Source organism: Syngnathus floridae, chromosome 11, assembly GCF_059516105.1.
Source record: "Syngnathus floridae isolate MCC-2025c chromosome 11, RoL_Sflo_1.0, whole genome shotgun sequence".
In the NCBI taxonomy this organism is placed as follows: domain Eukaryota; kingdom Metazoa; phylum Chordata; class Actinopteri; order Syngnathiformes; family Syngnathidae; genus Syngnathus; species Syngnathus floridae.
Window position 1 is genome coordinate 7,320,315 of NC_142423.1, and position 24,765 is coordinate 7,345,079.

The following is a 24,765-nucleotide window of genomic DNA, read 5'->3' on the forward strand; positions in this document are numbered from 1 at the left end:
CAATCGACTTGTATGCATGTATACATGTAGTCCAGCTTATGACTCAACTCGACTAACCTTTATTTATAGAGCGCTTTAAAGTAACCGCAACTGCATACAAATTGCTGTACTTGAAGTAAAAATCATAAAGACAACACTTAGGATAACAAAAAACACAATTGTATTACAACAATGCAGACTCATGCTGAGTTGAAATTCAAAAGAATAATCATACGCTTAAAGATTAGTTTGAAAGATGGACATTTGACAGCCCAGCAGCATTTTGTGCCAATTGGAGATGCTCAAGGGAAAACCGGCTGACTCCCAAAAAGAAAAAATGCATTACAATAATGCAGCCGAGATGTAATGGAGGCATGAATTACTGTTTCGATGACAGTACATTAAGTCATATTACCAACCATGACTTGAATTTCCAGTAATAATTGACATATACTGGATTACGGCTAATGACAGATAGAATTGTAATGATTGATGCATAGTCTGCCCAATGAAAGCTCAAAGAGTGCATCGGTGGTTCTGCCTGTAATGACTGCTCACCTCACAATCTTTGGATCGGAACAAGGTAGCGAGCTGTAAAAACTGACATTCTTTATGTTGTGCAAGTTCACCCCACTCCCCCCCCCCCCCTCCCTTCCCCTTTGACTGCAGGCAGTTTCCTGCACACTGACTGCACTTCGTAGTTTTCATAGTTCGAGATGCATTTGCACAAACTGCCGCGTTGCTCCAAAAGGTCTGTCGGTTGCGTGAACCCTTTTTGGGTGAGAATGGGGGAAAAAAATCGATGGCGGAGGCATTAAGTTGTAAGGCAAGCTGGCAGGAGAGAGGAGAGGGACGGGGGGGCACACACACCCCCGGTGTTTATCGCGTCTCCCGGATGTACGTGCGACTTCCAACATGAGCACTGAAGCATGTCGCGCTGTGTCACGAAGATCCCAGTGTAGCAGAACAATCTCGAGTAATAGAGCAAAGTAGTTCTTGTCGGTCGCTTCCACTGTTAATAAGCAAGCATGGGACAAGGCAACGGGGTGTGCTTTATGAGCGTGTTGCCGAGCGACACCACCACTTGCCTTGAAATAGCATCAATCAATGGCACACCACTGATTCCCAGCTGGCCCGACTGACTGGTGGCTGGGCCATGTGTTCCGCCCGGTGGCTTCACTCACTTGTGAAAAGTAAGTCGCAAGCAACACCTCTCATTCTTTGTCATTCTTTTTCTCTCTTTTGTCAGTCCTCCTCCTTGAACTCGCCTAAATTTCAGTAAGAGATGATTTCATAAAAACACAATGACAATGTTTTCTTTTCAAAAATATTCGCCGCAACTCTCTGAATGTTCTAACCATGTGTGAATCATTGAAGAAATCAATTCAGTGAAATATTTTGATTTATTTTTCCCACTGAGCAGTTTTATTTATTTATTTATTTATTTATTTATTTATTTATTTATTTATTTATTTATTTATTCGTTTATTCTAAGGGTCCTGTCTATTATTGACTAGTTAATGGAATCTAAATTTTGGGAGTGCCTTTTCCACTTTTGCTGCTAAAACTCAAAACTTGACAATTTATGGCTACGAATAAAAATAATACATCTATGTTTGTTTCAGCGAGATCACCAAAGCTTTAAATCTAAAGGCAGCTGCAGCGTGAAGCTTTCATGCGTGGTGCTCTACTATAATACATTTCTCAAGCACTCTAAAAAGTTTTTGAGTCTTTCCACATTGTGGCATTTACCAACAAACCCCTTTGTTTTTTTGCACCCAGTTCATAATCGTGTGGCAGTAGCTGAAAGCAATCAGCAGTGTGTATTGGCAAATGCATAGGCTAATGGAGCTGTGCACTAAACAGAGACATTAGCATTATTGATTGCAAGCATGGCTTTGATGGCGTTTGATCAGCGTGAAGAAACACACGAATGGAAAGTCACTTTAGAAAGACAGGCTGCACATCAATAACACACACACAACTTTCCCCACGCTTTAATATTTATTTTTGACAGATGACACAAGCTATGCTTTACTTTTAGCGTGATGTCTTATCTGACTTTTGCTTCTCCTGCGTGCACATTTGCGCAGCTGTGAATTTAGGCGGCTGGCATTTAAAAAGGTGAAGGGTCAAAGAAGACGAGAGGATGACGGTACGACTACTTTTGCTGTGCAATTTCATTCATTATTTAGACAGGCCTGTCAGGGATAGAGCATCACTCAGGGAGCTATGGGATGACAAGTGGTCAGTAGAAAGCCAAGGTTTACGCAGAGTCCACAGAAGCGATCACACGTTCAGCGCGCTGATGTTTGCATCAGTCACTCAGCAGTCTGAGGTTGAAAAGATCTGTTTTCACAAAGGCATCCTATCATAGTCCAAATATTTCATCGGTTGACTGTGTGGCAATCTCTGCGGCAATCGCTCAAATCGAGAATGCAAAACATGCTTTAAGGTGCTCGTCATCAGTCGATGACAGCAGAACAAAAGCAGTCCTTGAACGTGTTTACTCAGCCGAGCCATCACCTCACACTTCCAGTGAGAGTGGCGATGTTTGGCTTTGGCAGCAGACGTCGGAGCTGCCTCCGCTTGCCCCTTCGTCCGAGCAAGCTACTCTCTCAGAAACGTGCGTTCGCTTCTTTTCAACTGTCTCACTGGATGACAGACAGTCAACACACCTAGCTTGCGTCCTCTCTCAATCTGTCTTCACTCGAGTTTGCCAACCTCAGCGAGCCAGAGCACATATTTTTGATTTGCTTGTGTTCCTTGCACTAGCAAACCGGTCCCTTTTTCTTTTTTTTTTTTATTATTACGACTTATTGTTGCTCTAACAAACGCCGCTCAATGATTAAGTGTCCTATTCACATGAATGTGCTTGCCGTCAGACTGACAAGCAATAATTAACTTCTGAACTTGATCTCCAACCTAATACCCGAAGGTCCACGGACGAACGGCCAACAAGAGGGCCCATTCAACGCCAGACCACCCTGAGTGGCTCACATCAGACACGGTAGACGACCTCAGTCAAACAAAGTGTCGCCTTACATTTCTTGCCGTATCACTAACCATTTAACCCTAACCCTAACCCTCACTTGAGTTGGTGACATCAAATAGTCAAAATAAAAGTTTTCAGGCTTCTTAGCTTCTCTTCTATACAGCACAACACTTTTGAGAAATCAACCACTATCTGGCATTGTTGTTTGGCAGTTTACAGAGCGCTCTTGTCCTTTTGTGAATTATAGATGAGTTTTGGAGGAAAACTGTCCCTGTTGGGCATACTGATGAAGATGTAAGTATAAACAAAGCTAAATTAAATAAATCACATTACATGCACACAATGACATCAGATGGAATCCCTCCTTTCGAATAATAATAAAATCAAGTTTTAATATCACGCTCAATGTATTAAGTCATGACTTTTAATTAAACCGTATTGGATGATGAAATAAAAAATGAGAGAGGAAACACTTTATTGGATTATAGAGAGGGATGCTTGCATTATTTTCACCTGCTTGGCTTTTGATTTTAGCATGTATATTATTTTCAAACGTGTTATTTATGGAGAGGTTTAAGTTTCCAAAAATATGTAGATTAGAAGTTCTCCAGCCACATTACATTTTTATATTAATACTCTTACTGTGCCTTTTACTGAATTATTTTCAGAAAGCACACATTTTAAAAATGCAACTCTACTATTAGATTAAGTGGGCGTAAAAATATTGCATGTAGCATTTTGTGCCAGCGGTTAGAGAGAGTATAGTGTCCAGTATCGCTCAAACGTTCTTTCCAGGCCCGCTTTAGTTGTTAGTGAAAAGGCTGCTGAGCTTTCATCAAATGGCTATTTGAGTTTCTCTTGATGGAACACAGCAAATGGACTTCTGAAGTTTCTCCGAAACACAATTTTATCCACTGCGGCACCAAAGAGTCAGCAAAAAAAAAAAAAAACCTTACAGCTCAACTGTGGCTGCATTAAGTAGACCACTTGCCACAAAATGGGAATATATAATAGCCTTGACATGGATAAAGTATCATACAGTATATCCGCTATATGAGTACACTGAGATAGCGAGATGTGATTTGGGGGATGAGAAACGCTTTTGTGGGTCATCAGAAGTCTGCAGTCCACTGAGTTCATTTTCTTTTTTTTTTTTTTTATACTGGATTCTGCAGGAGTACCTAATCAAGCGACCTACTGTAGCATTAACGGTAGCATTAATTGCTCTGGCAGCGAGTGGGATTGAGCGAATTTCAATCGGGTTCACACTAATCTCCAGCCAGCGGCCCTCGGGAGCCTCTCTTCTCTCCCTTCTGCCTCCCGCTGTTCTCATTTCTTCTTTACCTCCGCCCACCAGACGCCAGCACATCACCTTTCGTCTGTCTGTGTTGAGATATAGGCCACTGAGATAATAGATATGTTGTCTTGATTCGAAGTGGGCTGCAGTTGAGGAGGAGAGGTATTCAAATCTGCTGAAAAAGTATCCTCCATTTGCATCTTTGTGTGACAAGACAACCTGAGAACGGATGGCTTGTAAAGTGAGCCCAGTGATGCTGGTTGAAAAGGTTACTTTTAAGTCCGTGGGAAATTTGACTCTTCTGTCCGCACTCACGTGCTTCCATTGGCAAACGTTGCTGTTCAAGTGGATCATTCAAACTACTGGGTCAAAAGTAACCCAAATTGGGTGAAATAGTTTGGTTTTCTGCCCACACAAATCTGCAGAGTCAAAATAATGAATAATTTCCTCAGAATCCACAACTACTGGTTGATTCCGAAAACAGCCCAGCATCTTCCACTGTGTGAAAAGATAACTCGGGAAATAAAGAAGACAGCATGAGACTTTTTTCATCAGCTCAATAGGTTTGAAGCAGGGCCAGACTTTGAAACGTTTGCTCATTACTGTCTCTCTATCAAACCTCTGCACGGATTACATTCGGTGCTGAGCAGAAATCCTTGCAAACCTTGCTACCGTCAATAAAAAACAACAACAGCGAGGCTAAATCTGGTGAGATTTTCTTTCTTTATTCCTTCTTATTACAATTTCACACGCTTGGATTTAAGTTGAAAAGTGGATATGGAAATTATTGCGAAATGTCTCACCCTGGACAAATAGACATGTTTTTGTTTGCCAGCATTGAATGTAGATCTAGAACTTCCAGTCATGTGAATTAGAGTATCAAATTGACTATGAGAGAAGACAAAATAGTGCAATGACAACAAAAGAAAAGAAACATAAACAGTTGTATTTATCACTTGTGGAAAATGGGAAGTCATTCAAGCAGTGGGATTATTGATCAGAAATCTCCTTTCATTAGTATTCTGGCTTGACGTCCACGTGTGAGGTTGCAGCAGGAGAACAGCAGGGTGCCGCCCGGCCGGCCGCCCGGCCAGCCGGCACACAAACATACTCGCTCAATGTGGGGAAAGACCGTTTCTCTTTATGCTGCTGCTGCTCTTCAATTTATCACAGTGGAAGAACAACAGATTTAGTTGCTTGCAGAGGAGGAGGATTAATAGAGAGGAAGAGAACGGAGAAGCAAATTTAAAAAAAAAAAAAAAAAAACGTCCCACGCTGACTTCTTTCATAAAAATATGCAGCAAATCGACAATTAAGTGTATAGTCAAGAGGAAAAAAAAAATCTGTAGGAAAACATTGGGGAGCTACAGTGCTATAGTTATAAAAAGTCTAATTATTGTACCGACGAATAAAAGTACACACTGTTTACTTTAATTCATATTCATAATTGGACTCTTGATGATAAAACATCAATGATAAAAAAAAGGAATTTTATTTTCTTGTTGATTTGAAGGTCTCGAGTCGGTTTCTGGTGGCGTACGTTCAAATGTGGGGTCAGCATGTCCATGTATGGCTGCGATTGGCTGCAGACATGCTTGACTGTCAGCCGGTTTACAAGAACCTGAATGGATGGAAGAGGCGTGTGCTGCACCAGGCACCAGTCTGGCATGTGCTTCATTGTTTTTACTTCTTTCTCTTAGCGACCTCTCAACTTGATGCTTGGGAAACAAACTCATTATTTTTAATTTTAGACAACAATGTTGGCACAAGAAAATTGTGGCTGATTAATTTTTTTGAAAGAGCAAATATCCTTCTCACTGCCTCTTTTGAAGGACGCAGATGATTAGGTCGCAGTGTTCAACTCTGCCCTGAGATAATTTAGGGTTTTGTTCCACCTGCAAATTACTGCCAGTGTCATTTCCACTTTATACAACTGGGTTGTTTGGTCATTCCACACTGGGGCTCAGCACTTTAAGCTGGAACAGATTGCAGACTCACTGGATTCATCTCCCAATAAATTTTTTATTCGTCTTTCAACGACCCAACCTGTCACGTCTTTATGCTTACAAAGCAAGTTTTCTTTTTTCATCTCAGAGGCTCTTTAAGCTGTAACATGTAATTTAAAGCGGTGGAAATCAGCATTTACTGAAACTGATAGTGTATACAGTGATTCATAATTAAATCATATCCACATGAATCATGCTGCTTTAATCCGCATGTGCTTTTTAGGGGTGTGCCATCTCACCACTAAAAGATGATTCGCTACGAATCTCGATATATGAGCGGCGATACGATTCATGGACTGTTCATTTTAAAGTCTTTATGATTTGACTGAGTTTGATTCAAAATTCAAATATGATATGATGCAGCTCAATTTGAGAAGGTACAACAAAATGAGTTTTTACAACGTGAATGGACTTAATGCTTCTCTAAATGTGTTTCCTATTTTGTTACGGACAGAATTATAATCAAAAGTTCAGAATGTTTAGTTCAAATTGGTCTTAGGTGACTTGAAAGTAGCTTAGTTTCTGTTCTAACCCTCCAAGGTGTCAAAAAATGAAAACCCGGTTATCCGACTGTAAAAGTGGGCTTCAAACGTCGAATGGCATCAACTTGACAGACTAGACTCTGAGTGATATTTAGAAATACTAAATTGGCTTCCTGAAACAAAAGGAAATTGCACTGACGTGTGTGCGTGTATCTCCCCCTGTGAGCGCCCGCCTCACTTGTCACCGCCTGCTGTAGCTGGCTGCGCACTGTTTCTGTGAATGCTTTGCTGCACTTCTTTCACAAATGCTAAAAGAACCTCCCATTGCCATGGAAACTATCAGTTGAGCTACACTGCAGTCTGCCCACCCCATGAGAAGCCTCTGTGCATGTGTGTTTATATTAAATGTGTGACGCCTGCTTTGTTTGTGTTATTTATACCACTGCAAACATATGTGCCCTCACTACACACTTCTTTTGGTACAACTGCATACTATTCTCTATACTGTATCTAGCAGGAAAAAAAAATTGAGAGAAAAACAAATAACTGAGATCATGTGGTTGCATAAGTGTGCACACCCTCAGGAATGTGATTGTGTTCACAATTAACCAATCACATTCAAACTTGAGTTAAATGGAAGTTTTTAGCAATTCTAAATGCCCAATGTACTCTTTTAAATAATGGTAAAAAAATGAAATATGCTTTCACTGGACCATAACAAATTAACTTGTATAAATGTAAAAAATAAAAAAAGAATACAAATATTAATAAAATAAATAAATAAATAAATAAATATAAAAATAACGCCTACTATGACTTGTATAAATATAAGAAATTTAAATATTAATAAAAAAATAAATATAAAAAATAAAGCTTTCATTCATTCAAACCACATGTGTTACTAATCTAAATTGGATTTTTTTTTGCCTCGTTTGAGGTCTGGGTCCTTGTACTTGTGCTTGGATCTAACTGGATTGTGTGCAGAATGTACTGTCAGGATCTAAGAAAGGATATTGCGTTGGTCATTAGTGACATAGAAGATAAAAATGTCCTGCTGTAACATGTCAGCGCAAACTAATGCGAGATGACACACAGGTTTCGGTGAGTTCCCCCTCCACCGTTTTGCTTTTGATTTGTGTTCCTGCCAGCTCACAATGAATGTTCGTCTTTTAAAGGTCAGCTCCCTCTCACCTGCTCTCGTCTGAGTTCCGTCGGATGTTAGAAGGGCGTGAATACTGGAGCGCTCTTTCTAGCATTTTCATTGAGGTGTGTCGTAAAAAAATAGGTCACTTTTTTTTTGTCTGTTGCCGTGGGCTCTTAGAAGTGGCTCCGCACCTCAGCTGCATACATTACTTCCTATTCGGTGTCTCTCTGCATTATACATGTGTGACCTCACTCCATGCACCAAGCGGGATTTCTCAGAGTTCAGTGGCCTCCAGGGCCGGCCACTCGCTTTTGCGGCATAGAGTAAGACATGCAGAGATATAGCGGAGGGACATTGATGGTGAGGACACAATGTACTCACACGTACACACACAGTGTACACCAGAGACATCCTCAGTGGTCCGGTGGGATCTTCAGCCTGCCCTTCCATTCCAACTGAATCATTCAGAAGGAGGCTTGAGAACACAGCAGGTGTTGTACTTCTGTAAACTAAAAAAATGGATGGTTTTATGTTACACACAGTTTGTGTTCAGGTCATCCCTACATTTGTGTCTGACTATTCATCATGTCGATAAAAGTAGTGTGGCTAGGAAGGGAAAAATTGTGGTTTTGGCTATTTTTATTTGCTTTTGATCAGTGATGGCCGCATTATAGGCACTTGACCATATGTAGAGCATTTTTTCCACAGATCAGATTGGACATTTTGGTTATAATTCTCAAATGTATGTTTGGCAATCACAACTCATTAACCGTGATGCATTGGGGCTGTTTTTCTAATGACAGGGTTTTTTTTTTATTCAAGGTGGAGGGAATTCTGAACAGTTCAAAATAGCTGTCAGTGATATATTTTTCAATTTAACTACAGCACTAAGTGAACCAGTTACTGCGATGCACATGTGTGTTTGCATTCAGGTAGCTAGATGACAGTTGTCAATTTTCTTTTTATTCATTGATTTTTAAGACGGGCAATATTTAATCCTGCAGACCACCAAGTGGAAGTAACCTAGAAGATGAATCCAATCTGTTGACCTGTTTTGCTTGGCTAGCATTTATATTTGTTGTGAAGTTTTATAAAAAAAAAAAAGGACGCATTTCTGCTTTAAACTCTATTGAAGGAGAAATTGAAATCATAAAAGCAGTCAACAATATTCTTGGTTTGTCTGTCTGAGTGGTTGGCGCCTCCGCTATTTTTTCAAATAAATGGTAATAAATTCCTCAAAGGTGAAAGGCAGACTCCGCGCTGCGGAGGAGACGCTGCAGAAAGCTTTTAGAACACAACCATTTTTGTGCTTGCATGTTGCGGCTGCTCGTTAGCGAGCGCTGATTAGAGTGCAGTTCATCGCCATCTGGCTGCGGGTGCCTCACTGGTCTCTAATCATTGCTTAATAGAGAAGGACACACACACACACACACTTATGTGCAGCATTAGGGAGTGTGAGAGAAAAGATGCGGAATGGATGCTGTCAAGCTCTCATTGAGACAGAACTGTAACTACATGGTGAATGGGTTGTCATGGCGACAGTGAGTGTGGTGGGTCTAGCATACTGGGACCCGTTAAGTTCATTTGATTTGTTTTCAACACAGCAGAGAAACATCATCAGCACAAACCCATACGTCATTATAAATAGTCAACAATCTAGAAATATTTTTGAAACCTTTGACATGCTAGTTTGGCCTCAGTGTACTGTAAAAAGACCAATGGCTTTTGTAGAACTCAGTAGAGGATCTTACATTTGTGTCACACGTTTGCCTAATTTTAATATATATGGCTATAGCCATGACATTTTCTAAAGTCAAGGAAAAAGGCCAGATGTGGCTCAAGGGCCTTCCTTGAGTTCAACATGTGAGTTGAAAGCAAGTAAGGGAACCTGAAGCCTTGTTGGTTAGCGTGATCATGAAAAAAACACAAGGTTGTTGTTTGTTGATATTCATCATGTCACGGGTCGAAATGGAGCAGGGCGACCAAATGCAGCTTGGACCAGGGTTTATTCACCAAAACAAACTAACAGACCCGGCAAACTGACATAATGTAACAAAACAAGAGGACGAACCAACAGGGACGTGAAACAAAGGACGTGAAGACATTAATGATCCGACGGGGAGTGAGGGGCAGACAGGACTTAAATACACGATAGGGAACAAGAGGTAGGTGAGAATGATCATACGAATCATGGGCACACAGGAGGGGAGGGACGAGCACACAGACAGAAACCATGATAACAGACACATAGTGGAACGGCTGGGGACGAGACGTGACACATCAGCTCACTTTGCCTCCCGTTACACGTGTCTTAGGCTGCCCGCGAAACTGTCTCTGCAGGGTGGACATCTAATCTTGTCACAGGAAGCTCGTGACATCTGCTCTTTGTGATAAAGCAGGACCGCCGTGTCACCGGAGACAAATTGAGTGAATGTTAATTAGCCGTCAGCAGACACCAGATCTGCATGATGCTTCTTACCGCGCTCGAACTTCATCCGGGGAGCACGTGAGGAGGTGACCCGTGTAAATACCAAAAAAAGTCAAGCCACTTTTCATTGGCGAGTCAGTCTCGACCCAATTATCGATTGTCAAAAATCACTTTTTCTCACAGGGGTCATGAACTCTGATGTAATCTTCGCTGCTGGCACTCTAATCTGCCGCTGGCTGGAATTAAAGTGCCAATGATGGACTAGCAAATTAGTTGTGCATTCTAAAGGCTCTCCACTTGTGCAATGATTAGTATTAAGGTGGACAAATGGTAACAATCTTAGCACCATCAACCATTTGCAGTCAATCACCCCTCCCCATAGTCGAAATTGGAGGCAGATGGCCATCCTGACTCATCGTTCGCTCAAGGCTTCTTCCTTATGGGGACTTTTTTTTCTGGCCACTGCGCTTACTCATGTGAGATTTGTTGGTCCTGCTGTTATCATTTGGGGTTTCATAAACAAAATCAAGCTCAATAAAAAATGAATAGTGAAAGATTTCCTTGTAGACTGCAGCCAAAGGCTGGACAGATTTAATGATGAGTCATCACTTCTGCTATCATGGTTTCCAACACTCCTGCCGGCTGCCACTTCCAGGCGGAGACCGAAGACCATGGCAACAAGACAGCTGCAATTTGACACTTTGAAGAACAAAGATACATAATTTAGAGTAGGCCCCGGCCAATTGGGATTTTTTTTTTTTTTTTTTTTTTAGGCCAAAGTCCATTCCAATATTTGGCAAAAAAATATTTTGATAATCGATTAATTAGACGATTATCTTTAAAACATATAAGGAATAAATTATGGTCACTTACAAGATATAAATTACAAGTAGGATAGTCAACTCTTTTAAAATACTTTGTCCTTAATTAACTTTACAACAGAGATGAAAAAAGAAGGAAGTGAGGAAATTAGCTTTAGATTGAGGCCATAGATATACTCAGCACACAAGCAACAAATATAATGAGCATAATAAATTTGTGGCAAAAGATGATTAATTCCTAATAACCTTCAACTTTAAATCACATTTATTGTAAAGTGGTTGGGAATCACTGATCTAAATCCATTCGAATGTTCTTCTCACAGATTATTTTTAGATTCACACCATCCTCCCCAAATCATACACACATACACTCTGACGCTGCCTCATTTTAACACCACCTTCACACTTGTAAGAGGACACATGGTGTGCATGGCGTGCGCAGCCTGCAGCTCAGTCATCCATCTCCTTCATTTCCTTGCGGGCACACGAGGACGAGAGTTGTGTGTGGGACACAAAAGGTGTGTGCCGGCCAAGGTGAAAATGGTGCCAGTGAAGAGGGCACATCTGTGTGGGTCACTGGAGCGCTTGTCCATTAGAGACATGCTGAAGAACATTGTGTCTTCGGGCTGGAAAGTGTTCCTGGTGTGATTATAATCTGAAAAATGATATTGCTCTACAGGCGTATTGCCGAGTATTAAATAATTGAAAGTATATATATTTATGTGATTTATTATGTCACTGTAATATTTCTACAATGGTTTTATTTCATTTGATTTGTATGTTGTTCGTATTACATTGTCCATTGTTATGAATAATACAAGCAGGTTTAGTGCTCAATTATTCTTATCCTTTCTAAATTTGGTCAAATATTTTGTTTGTGATATATATCTACAGCTCTGCCTCCATTTATATTGTGTAGCATTTAACATTTTGCTTTTGGGGACACAACAGTAAAAAAGAAACAGAGCCCTGCCGCTAGCTTAAGATTGATACATTGTTGCCTCTGGTATATTAGCTTGTTCGCTAGCTCCTGTATAATGCTACAAAAAAACAATTCCTAGTTTCTGCTTGGAATGATTACAAGGTACCTTTAGGCAAACAATCATTCACACTTTCACCTTATGGACAAGTTTTTTAAAAACCCAACACATGTTTTTATAATGCAGGAGGAAACATGATGACATCGCGCAAACTTTTTACAGAGCGGGGAAATTGGAAATAGCACATTAAGTTATATTAATTTGCAAAAATACAAAATTTTCTCTCGGACGGCTTTCGAGTAGTGCAATAACACTCCTTTAGAATAATGAATATCCTTAAGGTATACGTATATAAATCCTTTTTTCATTCATTCAAAAAAAAAGCCTCTTGCTGTATTTTGCATCATTTCCAGCTAGAAGCTTCCCAAACAAACACCATTTGGCCGAAGGTCTGAATAATTTTGGGCTTAACTGCACATTCTTCTCTGTGCCCTGCCAATGAGTCACACACACTACAATGTGAGACTTTAGAAGCAAAAAAAATGCAATACGGATAATAGTCCCTCTTTGGATGGGATTTGCCATGAGGGTGACATTTTGCATTTTGCGATAATGCCAGCCTTATCTTGTCGCAACATTAGAGAAAAAGCAAGAGGACAGATTTGTGTTCACAGTCTCTTGCTTTTATTGCACCTTAGGCCCTGAGTGGAACTTTCCAAGTAGATTAGAACATCAAGCAGAGGTGTATGATCATCCCGCAACTACCATTTTATCAGGCGAGGCCTTTTGTGTACGGGGAGCGTAATTCCATCTGTGCTTCCCCCTGCAGCAGCCTTGAATAAAATACAGACGGCGTATTCCAGAGGGGGAACTCCCTTTCTGGCAGCCAGCCTTCCACTGGGAGAAAGGTCAGCCCTTTATTGGTAAAACACGGAAAGATGAAGAACAGTAAGAGGATTAGACATGCTACCTTGCACCTGACAAAAAATAAAGTAGGCGAGCCACTAAGTGATTCAATCCTTTTATTGATTCAGCTCGTGTTGCGCAAAGTGTGACTCCAGAGCAGACGTGAATCAGCATTTCACATAGTGTGACGTGGTGGAAAACCCAAAAGACAACAGTGACATTTGTTTATGTTCATCATCTTGCGCCACCAAATGTCATTGTTTTGTTTATGCGTGTGTATTCTTTGTATCGCTGCGTTGCCCCATCGCAACTGCACAATCTGAGTCACCGTCTTTTTGTTTGAATATTTATACTGTTGTATACACCTAAGGGGAAACTTTGGCATATTTAATGTTTTAATATCTGTAAAACGTAGTGCTGATCCTGATAAAAGTTTGGATTAAGTAGAGCGGAACTTTGCAGCCGGAAATTGGTCTGAAAAGCTGCAGCTGCCACAAAAATGCCGACTAATGCGCTGGTTCATTTTGCACATGATTATAAACGCTTCCACCAAGGACGTTATATTTTTTTCATCAAAATCTTTTAGCTACAGGACTACACACAAGGTACATAAGTAATTTTAATCACAATGGAATGTATATGCACTGATCATCACTGGCGGAGCTAGGATGTTTTTCTTGAGGGGGCTGTTGGGAGTGGGGGGGAGCTATCTGAGATTTTTTTTAATTATTATTACAAAGCCAAAAAAATCTTCAGAAAATACATAAAATGATTCATTATGTTTTACAGGGGATGGGCAGAAATGTTGAAAACAATTCCCGGAACTTCCAAACTTTTCTCTGCATATTTCATGCATGAGGAGCAGAATAAACAAAAGCTCTTTTACCTTGCTCCCTGAGAATATGGCACTGAATGCAACAAATAATCTTGTGACCAAAGAGAATAGGATTCAGCATTTTTCAGAGTAATTAAGGCACTCATATATGAAGGTAGTAGTCCCAATACTGCCTTATAAATAAAAGTATACTAGTAAGTGGCCCTGAGTGGCCAGAACAAATCATCTTACTTGAGAGTATAATTCACAGTAATGAGTGGACGTCTCATAGTTAGTAATAAAATGTGGATCCTAATGTGAGGTGTCATCCTGCTGTATTCTCTGCATATTATCCTCTCCTTGTTTGTCCATCTCTCTTTCCATTACGTATGTGTAATGAAAGCAAAGAGAACACGAGGCCTGCTCGCTTACACCTTTTCCAGGACAGGATATTTTGTGGGAGGATATTAAATATTAACTCTCTCCAGGCACCAGGGCAAAGCTTGGCTATGTTCAGATAAATAAGCACGTGTGGGAACGTAGCTGTGTGTTTGTCACTTATTATCAGCGTTGGCGGGAGATCTTACTGTAGTTAATTCGAACATGTAGCGAGACAGGCTCTCCCCGTGTCTGCAAAAGTCATCGTCAAGAGCTAATTAGCTAGTTAGCTAACCATTTCGTAACACAAAACACCGATCTAAAACAGGCACTGCCTGTGAATTGTGTATTCATAGGGCCTGCCTCACTGTTTTGAGGTTGAACTTTAGGTTAATGGAAGACTCTTAATTGTCTATAAATCTGAACGTGGATCTTTGTCTATATGTGGTCTAGCTGCCATTGGTTGGCAAATGGCAATCAGGCCAGGGTGTTCACTGCTTCTGCAAAGTCAGCTCGAATAGGCGCCAGCACACCCGCGAACTTAATTGACCACAAGCACTACAGGAAATGGATGGATGGATGAAGTCATGGAAGATGGAGTGCTACAGATTTCAAGTTAAGAATTGTAGCACCCGGGGACGGTGCATTTTCGGGGCAAGGCTACCAAGCGAACAGCACTTGCAGGGATAGTGTCACAATTTGTGCTTTATTTCTTGTTTTTGATCAGATTCAATTTTCTTTCATCTTCTGTCCTGTTTTCCCCCATGTCTCTGTCATTCCTGGAAATATCTTTATTTATAAACAGGGCAAATAATGACACAAGGAAATAATCATAAACACTCAATTAACGAAGTAAAAAACATCAAAAGTGAACATTTTCATCCTAGCAAAGTCAGCATTTGTTTTGAAGAAAATGGTGTGAGAGTGAAAAGCTATTTCCTCATTTACATAGGCGCCTTGCAATCACGCACCGGTGCTCTTGCTTCACTGAGAAAATTCACAAGTAAGGCAATGTGAAGGGTGTGCCTCATTCCCACGTTTTCATCAGATTTGACACCACAATGGGTGAAGTGTATCTGCATCTCGTTGGTGTCATCACGTCTCTATTATGTCTCCTACCAGCATGGGGGAACAAAGCGGGCGGGGGTGGAGAAGGTGAAGGTGTTTTGTTGCCCGTCATGCTCCGTCTGCTCTCCACACACAAGACGCCTCAGCTGAGTTTTGCCGCTGTCGTTTGCATTCAGCGTGATTCATTAGCTTGGCGGCTCGCTCCCTGCGTTCAGCTTGATTAGATCCGATGTGATGAGCGAGCGTTCCATCGCACAGCCCATATTGAAGGAGATGCTGCTCAGCTGTTTGTTTGTTGTTGTTGCAAAATACTGCATGATGTATTTTTTGGGGACTTTTGGGATTTGGAACTTCCACAACGGCACATATTGCCCGCAATGATGACTCCGAGTCTGGCCTGTCACCTTTCGGGGTGCCGCTAATGTGTCACTTTGACTTGTTTTACTCCCTCTGGTGTGATTATTCAGTGGCTGGAGAGCGACCTCAAATGAGTCAAATGTGAGCCTTTTCATCCATCACTTGTTTCTCCTGGGAGCCCGAGCGAGCTATTTTCAGGGAATGTCCTGCTTGAGTTTAAATGCTGCCCTGGCCCTTTAATGGCTATTAGAGTTCCCTGAGTCTGCACTCACTTCCACAAGGTCTCCCCTGCTTCAAGGTGGGTGTGTAAGGATTCACCTGTCGAGATTAATTAAAGTGTATCAGTGTTAATGAGTGGAAATAATCCTGCCCGCAGCTGGGTTGCAGCCATCCAATATGACCTTGTGCTGGATTTCACACTCTCGAGTCTAGACTGAGGACAGGACGAATGGGCGTGGCCTATATTACCTCAGTAACCTGCTTAACCTTTGGCACCGTGACCTTATTGTGTTCTGCAGATTACACAATTCGGGAGTGAGACTACTCTGGTAGGTTTTCCAAACTTTTTCAGCTAAAGAACCAAATTAGAGATACCGGTGAAGTATTGTAAATTATGCAGCATATTTGAATACAAATCAGTAAGCATCCTATTTTCCTCCTGACTCACACTATCTCCGTCCTTGAGTGTTACTCTAAACTGAGGAGCAAAAAAAAATAAAAAATACACTATGCAGGTGCCCAAGAGACAACATTAGCTTTAGCTGTGATTCTTTTGAAATGCAGACCTTGGGTTTGATCAATGCTTTTGCGAGAGAACCTAAATTGGGCATGAGCTAATAAAAGACTTTTTTAGAGGCCATCTCGAATTGGATTGACTGATACAAGTGTAGTTCAAAGTGTCGGCCATAATGGTCCATCTTCTTATTACATTGTGCAACTTCATAGTTGAGGGTCATCATACGTGTCCAAATGCATCCACTAAGACACTTCATTATCCAACATGATGCACAACTTGCTCGTACATGCTTGCTTGCTTGTTTTGTGTTAGTGATAAATTTGGCTTTCAAAATGACGGCTTTTAGAACGTTAGTTCAAGGTTTTGAGAAGGACACGCTGAACACTTCACACAGATGGCTGGTAACAGCTGAGACAGCTTTTTTAACCCTTCTTTATTATTTATTCTATATATCATATTTTATATATATACATATATACGTATTATATTGTATTATATTATATTATATTATATTATATTATATTATATTATATTATATTACATTATAGAGACACGAGAAATTAACTAACATTGTTGCTTTCATGTAGTGTAGATTAAACGACTTAATACATGGAATCACAGTAAGATATCCATTTTATGGTATCTGACACGTATTTTAATACAGACGTTGCATCTGATCTGTCAAACTGACAAATTGCTTATTGTGTGTATGCCGAAAGCAAGCTTGTAAGACAGTGAGCTCATGCAAACTGACCGAACCTTCAAACCCGGAGGCTCATTTGCTTACCGGTGTGGCACCGTGCTGCTCCCATGTAATCAAATCGAGTAGAATCAAATCGAATAGAATCCAATCAATGTGGAGGACCAACAGGGTCCCCTGATGGACTAATAGGAATAAGTATGGCTTCACTCTCAGTTGATTTGCTAATGTGTGTTTACTTCCAGATCCTGGCCATTATCTCCATCCTCTTCATCGTGCTGTCCACCATCGCCTTGTCCCTGAACACCCTGCCGGAGCTGCAGGACAACGATGAGTTTGGTCAACCCACCGACAACCCCCAGCTGGCCCACGTTGAGGCCATCTGCATCGCCTGGTTCACCATGGAGTACCTGCTGCGCTTCCTCTCCTCCCCCAACAAATGGAAGTTCTTCAAGGGTCCTCTTAACATCATCGACCTGCTGGCCATCCTGCCCTACTACGTCACCATCTTCCTGACGGAATCCAACAAGAGCGTTCTGCAGTTCCAGAACGTCCGACGCGTGGTGCAGATTTTCCGGATCATGCGCATCCTGCGTATTTTAAAGCTGGCTCGGCACTCTACTGGTCTTCAATCGCTAGGCTTCACCCTCCGTAGGAGCTACAATGAGCTAGGCCTGCTGATCCTTTTCCTTGCCATGGGTATCATGATCTTCTCCAGTCTTGTATTTTTCGCCGAGAAGGATGAAGAGGACACCAAGTTCAAAAGCATTCCGGCCTCATTCTGGTGGGCTACCATTACAATGACCACAGTGGGATATGGAGATATTTATCCCAAAACGTTACTAGGAAAGATAGTAGGAGGGCTGTGCTGCATTGCAGGTGTGTTGGTGATTGCCCTGCCAATCCCCATCATTGTCAACAACTTCTCCGAGTTCTACAAAGAACAAAAGAGGCAGGAGAAAGCCATCAAAAGGAGGGAGGCACTGGAAAGGGCAAAGAGAAATGGCAGCATTATCTCCATGAACATGAAGGACGCTTTTGGCCGCAACATCGAGCTCATGGACATCATGGTGGACAAAAAGGATGACAAAGCTGGGAAAACGGTCCAAGTGAATCATGTATCTCAGAGCCCACTGAAAGGGAAGGCCCACGTCAACTCAAGTCCCAGCAGCACCAAGCACAACCTCGAATCAGGTCACGGGGAGCAAGCCAAGCCTTCGGGCAGCCCTCAGCATCTCAGTGCCGACACTCTGGAGGAGATGTACGACAACATGGCCAAGACGCAGTCCCAACCCGACCTCAATAACAAGGAAAAGTTGCAGCCCGCTAAAGCCATAAGGCACAGAGCGGAATTTGCGATGGGAGCTGTGACGGATGTGAGGAGCACGTCCAGCATTGACAGCTTCATTAGCTGCGCCACCGACTTCCCCGAAAGCGCCCGTTACAACATTCTCGGCAAGGTCAGCACAAACCCGAGCCTGGAACCCACCTTGGAGAATGAGAATGAAGGTAGTGCCACACCCCTGACAGGAAGGGGCCACAAGGATCTGCTTTGCAATCCACTCAAGGGCCCCTCGGTCAGGGTTAGTTTCAGAGGACGGGATTCGGGAATGGGGGTGCTCTCCGATGGATCGTCAATCCAGAGCCCAGAGTTGTCCATCTACACCACTGCGAGCAGCAGGACGCCCAGCAAGAGTCCGGAGAACTTACCTCCGCACATCTTCACGTTCCACGACGCTTCCATCCACAAGTTCATCGACGCCGACACGGACGACGAGGAGCACCAGCACGACGCATCGGTGGTCAGCCCGGCGCAGAGACTCCTACACAGAACCAGTCCAAGATTCGGCCGACAGGGAGCCAACCACATGGAGGACTTCCAGAGGAAGCTGGGCAGTAATAGCGCCTGGAGGCGAGACGGGCAGGAGAACCACATGGCTGAAGTACGGCCACTTCAGGGAGATAAGAGTCATTCAAAAACGTAAACTTGACACGAGCAAGTGCACACGGAAACGAGACAATGGAGAAGCACAGTGAACTCTGATAAAAACAAATATGACTGACTTTTCAAACGTGAAGGGGTAGTCGAAGGATAGAGCACAATATATTCCACCAAAAGACTTTTGTTGTTTATGTTCCGCTTACTTTAATTCATTAGTTTGGACCCACCCTGTTTGTACAAGAATTTAGTAGAATTTTTGTACAAAATATAATGCACCGTAATTAGAAGAAGATTGGCAATTTAAGGACTATTTTCAAAATTTACTTTTATAGAATGACAGTGGCTCCTTCATTTACATTTAAATTGATTTACAATTTTTTTTTTTTTTGCCTTTACTTATAAGATTTAAACAAGGGATATTTGAAAACCAAAGTTCCCCAACAGGCATATTTTTTTATATCTCTGATACAAATGACTATTATCACTGCAGCTTATAACGTCATTTGTGAAACTTTTCTTCATGTTTTATCTATGTCTGCGCAAAACTGCCCCCTGGTGGCAAAGGCACACACATAAAAGGAAAAATTTTGTGTTGCTGGAACAAAATGAACTAAACTTGTAAATTAAGGCACCACTGTATTTAATGAAATTATTTTTCATTTTTATGAACTATATCATTGTATACTATTCTAAAAAATATATTTTAACCTGTGTGTTGGGCACAAAACGCATACTAAAAGCTCAAACGGAACAGTGCATAGCATTTTCTACCATTTTTCCAATAAATTCTCCCGATAACATGCTAAAAGGCAAGGAATGCTTGTTTTTCTGAAATCCCAGGACACGAATTAAAATGGATTTTGATCACAAACAATCCAGGGGCATTGAAACATAACATCTTCAACTGTACAAACAAAAGAATGTACAGTGAAGCCAAAATGTACTTTTAATATTCTTGTCAAGATTTGAGATCAAGTAAATCAAAGTCCCTATTTTCATTTATTGTTTATTTTATTTTTTTCTGGAAATGACAATACTTACTTACCCTTTTCCTTATTTATTTAAAACACATCCAATTTTCTAAATATACAGTTGATTAGAATGCTTATTTTCATCTCTAACACAACCACTTAGTCTTATGTCACTTTCTTGCATCATTTACAGCCAGATGTTTCACATGTATCAAATAAATTTGAAGCTTCTCTAAAAATGTCTCTAAAGTATGAAACATTTTAGGATTGACTGTGTATCTTTTAACATGTTATCATTGGACAGTGACCCAAATTTCTGCTGTAGGGCAAATATGATGACGATTAAATATTTAAATGAGGCATTAATTTGTCCAAATGTATAGTTTGCCTCTATTAGCCTCCTTCTTCAAAACTGGCCTTAGTTGATGTTGTCCAGAGTTCACTGTCCTTGTAAGTTAAACAGATGCAGCACAGATGAGTGTGTGCAATAATGATCTTTTGTAAACAATGTACCTATTGTTCTGTCCGTTTTGTCTTTCAAATGTAATCTTGAGTGTTTCTGCCCGTTTGTGTTCATATTTGTTTTGCACATGCAAGAGAAACAGCTGGACTTGTCCCCGAAAAGATGGCACCTTAACATTTAAAAAAAAAAAAAAAAAAAAGGAATTTCTATTTACTCGTTTCATTCTTTGTGTTAGATGTCAGCGTACGGTGCAGATGGCTGTTTATTAGCGTTCATGTCACGTCCACTGTATGTGTTCACGCTGGCAGATGCTCGTGGGCATCACTTTTTAGCTGGATAGGCGACGCTGAAATTGTATTGTGGGGATACTGTACAATGTATTACTTAAAAAAAAATAGCATATTACAAACAATGCCTGTTTATTGTACAAGGAAAAGAAAATAATTTATATTTTTAAGAGATTTTATAAAAGAATGGACTCTTAGATATATACTGTCCTAACCTCATAGTTGTGCATTTCAATTTATGAAATGTATTATTTTCAAGTTGCATTTATTAGCCGAAACTAAGCAGTAGATACATTTGTAACGTTTGCTTATGTCTCCTTGTGTAAACGTTTCTCCCTTTATCTTTTGTGCAATATGAAGAACCAAAGACAACTCTGTCTGCAACGTACAGTAGAATAAATGTATGACTTACTTCAGGGAGCTCATTTCTTTGGCGCAAAACAGACACATTAGAGGACACCGCACTTGAATTTATTTAGCTCACTTGATTATTTAAATTAAGGCTCTCGATATGTAAACAAGAAGCTTTCATGATGTGAGTTGCAAAGAAACACCATGTGCTTACATGGTTTGTTTTATTTTTTATTTTATATGTACGCCTGAATGAAAAACAACATGGCTTTGATCATCCCAGCATAATATTTTAACATTGTAAACAAATCATCCCACTATGCTTTTTGTGCATCTATTTTGGAGATGGTTCATCATATTTACATTCAAAGCAACAATAGCGTGGTCATGATCAGCGATGGCAAATTTTGTTCTCGTGCCTTGGCAAACGGACAAAAGGTTCCCTCATGCTGTCACACTGATGAAGATTCAACATCCACACCAATCTAGCACAGTACATAAGTATTAAAAATGGAAAGAAATAGAAAGAAAATGGAAATAAAAATAATCATGATTTGAATATTTTGGTTCAAAAGTATTTTAAAAAATGTTCAGATATACGACTTGCAGTGATTTGAGGATCCTTGAACAACATTTTAACATTTCACAGTTAAAACGAAAGTGGCTTCAATCACATACAGGTGCAAACATTCTCGGTAAAGTGGACAATCACTGTTTCCATGGCGACCGGATTGCTCACTTTTGATGCGAGCAGGGGTGTTAAAGTGATGAAGTTCTTCAACATCATAGAACACAAGCGTCAAACTCAAGGCCCGGGGGCCAGATACGGCCCACCACAGCATTTTATGTGGCCCACGAGGACAACTTGTGCATCAAATTCGTCTGTCATTACTAGAATTTGAAAATTATCTTCACTTTTAATAATATCTTTTTATTTTTTATTTGACCAGTTTTTATTCGTCTGATTTGAAAACGAGTTATTTGTCAGTTTGTTTTGTAGCTTTTACTGTACATAATATGAGGTGCTCATACGTTTATTTGAGTTGACAGTCATAATGGCCCTCCGAAAGAAGCTATGACTACAATGCTGCCCGCGAAAAAAATGAGTTTGACACCCCTGTCATAGAATGTTAGGAAATGAATGGTACATATATATATAATGAGCTCTCATCAAGTTTTGCAGTCTTGTTTAATTTTATTATTTTTGCTAACTCCAAAACATCATTTTAAGTGGCCAACCAGAGCTTTATCCAGCCACAAACTCTAAATATTTACCTCGCCACATAGGGGCAACAGAGGTGAAACGGGAAGGGGACTGGAGCAAGCAGAGCTGTCAGCTTAATTACGACTGACATCCGTGATGTGTGCAGTGCAGTCTTCTTGGAATCATGAGGCCATCGCTTGCACTTCTCGTGCTCTTTTAGAAAGAAAGACACGGGCCAGCGTACTGTCAGCATGAAGTATAGCTCAATAATACACAGCACTCATGCACTCTATTTTTCATTATCAAAACCGCTCGGGTCCTTTGTGCGGAATGACGATGCAAAAATTGGCTCTGGGTTGAGACATCCTTTGTGAGGATGTGTGATCATAAATATGATGGCATGTATGCAACTGGACGGTCTGGGACAGCAGACGAGACTCGGTTACACCGATGGGCGTCATGTAGTTCCGTGGAACAAACTTTCTAAATTAGCGAGCTATTCAATTTACAGGAAATGTTAAGAGCAGTCACTGGCGTGAGCGATTTCAAGACATGCAAGCTAGGTATTGCATCTAAGGGTTAGAAGGGTATGTACACTTTTGCAACACTATAAATATTTTTATTTCCCTTCTTTAACTTGTTTTTTTTTTTTTTCAATTGAGTTGCACAGGTTGTTGGTTACATTTAATGACGAATCTTGAGCTTTTCTTTTTTGATATAAAAATAACAGGGGCGTGTAGACTTTTTAGTCCTACTGTAGAGCCATTATTTTTCTTCCATGTTCACTTCCTGGAGGAGTAATGAATTGGTGTCCCGCTGGTTTGGTCCACACGTCAAGCAGAGAAAGCAGTCATAATGAGAAAAGGTTGGTGTGCCAGACAGTGAAGCTTCATTTGTATTCAGTCACCTTACATTGTGAAAAATCTGTGTGAAGATAAGCATTGCAGCATAAGTTGTGGTTTTTCAACAACACATAATCTACTTAAATGATTATTTAGTTCTCTGATGGATTAACTTCCAGCGTCCTTGCTCATTTTTATACCCTTACGTCCTGTTGTTGAGCACCATTATACGTATGTTTTTGGTCCTCGATGGCTGAAGGACTGTCATTGACAGTGATTAACTTATTCTCAAAGCACAACATGCCACGCAAGAGGTTTAAGCCAAATACAAGCAAATGATTCATTTGAACCAATACTACCCTTTCTGCTTCAGGCCTGACAATATAAACCTCTTCGAGCCCCTGAAATGCCCCTTTATGTGTCTGACCAAATGTTTGTTTTCTTACAAACATTGTACAAGTTGACGTTCGAGTTTGATGCATGTAGTGCTGATTGACAAACTGTAAATATATTGTCAAATGTAGTCTTAAATTGTCTGATGGTGAGCAATTTTGAAGCAATTGTCTCTTGAATAATAAAGAAGATACTCCAGCCTGGGTCCCCTGAGCCTTTCTCGGTGACATCAAGTTTTTTTCATTAAAAAAAAAGGGACTATATCGCATTTGCGTAGAGTATAAAAAGGGAGCTTTTAAGAATGGTCGTGGGTGACGGTCGTGACTGGAAATCTAAAACAACAGCGCCCTCTTGTGGTTTTATATGACAGCGTACTAGTGATAGGCATTCCAGTTCTTTTAAGTGAACTGAATCTTTAGAATCAGTTCACTCAAAATATTCTTTCAAAAAAATCGTTCATAGAATCGTTCGCTACACTTTCTTATTTATTTATTCATTTATTTTTTATACCCCGTGTGGTGTACCTATTAAAGTGTCCATGAGGTGGATCATATAACAGGCCATTTTATTAGGGAAAAATCATGGCCAAAGCTTAAGTGAAAGTGAAAAGTGCCACACCCGCCCTCACCCCCACCTCCTGATTGGCTGTTGGACCTGTGACGTCACTCGGACACTCCATTAGGTACACCGCCATTTTCAGGTGTACCTCCTGATTGGCTGTTGGATCTGTGACGTCACTCGGACACTCCATTAGGTACGCAGGTTTCAGGTTTACCTAATTTTGTTTTTTTTCTTAAATAACAGGCCACTTGATTAGGGAAAAGTCCCGGTCAAAGCTTAAGTGAAAGTGAAAAGTGCCACACCCGCCCTCACCCCCACTTCCTGATTGGCTGTTGGATCTGTGACGTCACTCGGACGCTCCATTAGGTACAGTTGAGATGTTGAAAGTTTATTTGTGACATTTCCAGGTTAAAGGTGCGTATTTATACACAAGCGTGTTTGTGCACAGCTCAGGGAAATGCAGGTGTGTACGTTGCCTCTGCTTAGACAAACCTTCCAAGAATTCTGCAAGGAAGACTTTGACATCTGTAATTTATGACACGAGGAGGCGTTTCAACTTTAAGCTCACAGCTGCACAGACCAGTGCCAAAGAAAACGCTCAAGGCAATTCCATTAATTACTTCTGAAGTAGCATTTTATGCTCATCATCTTAAATCTCAT

At 40.8% G+C, this 24,765-nt stretch overlaps 1 protein-coding gene and 1 long non-coding RNA gene across 2 annotated transcripts in view; both read left to right on the forward strand.

The window, feature by feature from the left end:
- Positions 1-23,742, forward strand: part of LOC148390726 (potassium voltage-gated channel subfamily B member 1-like) — a 28,948-nt gene extending 5,206 nt beyond the window's left edge. Inside the window, exon 3 of the mRNA XM_088389207.1 lies at positions 17,337-23,742. Coding sequence (XP_088245333.1) covers positions 17,337-19,076 — 1,740 coding nt within the window. The 3' untranslated portion in view covers positions 19,077-23,742. The remainder of the gene's footprint in view (positions 1-17,336) is intronic.
- Positions 695-16,087, forward strand: LOC148390727 (uncharacterized). The gene is made up of 3 exons (XR_015861225.1): positions 695-1,172; positions 2,918-2,989; positions 15,766-16,087. It is a non-coding gene; the product is annotated as an uncharacterized LOC148390727 (long non-coding RNA).
- Positions 23,743-24,765: the final 1,023 nt, after the last annotated feature.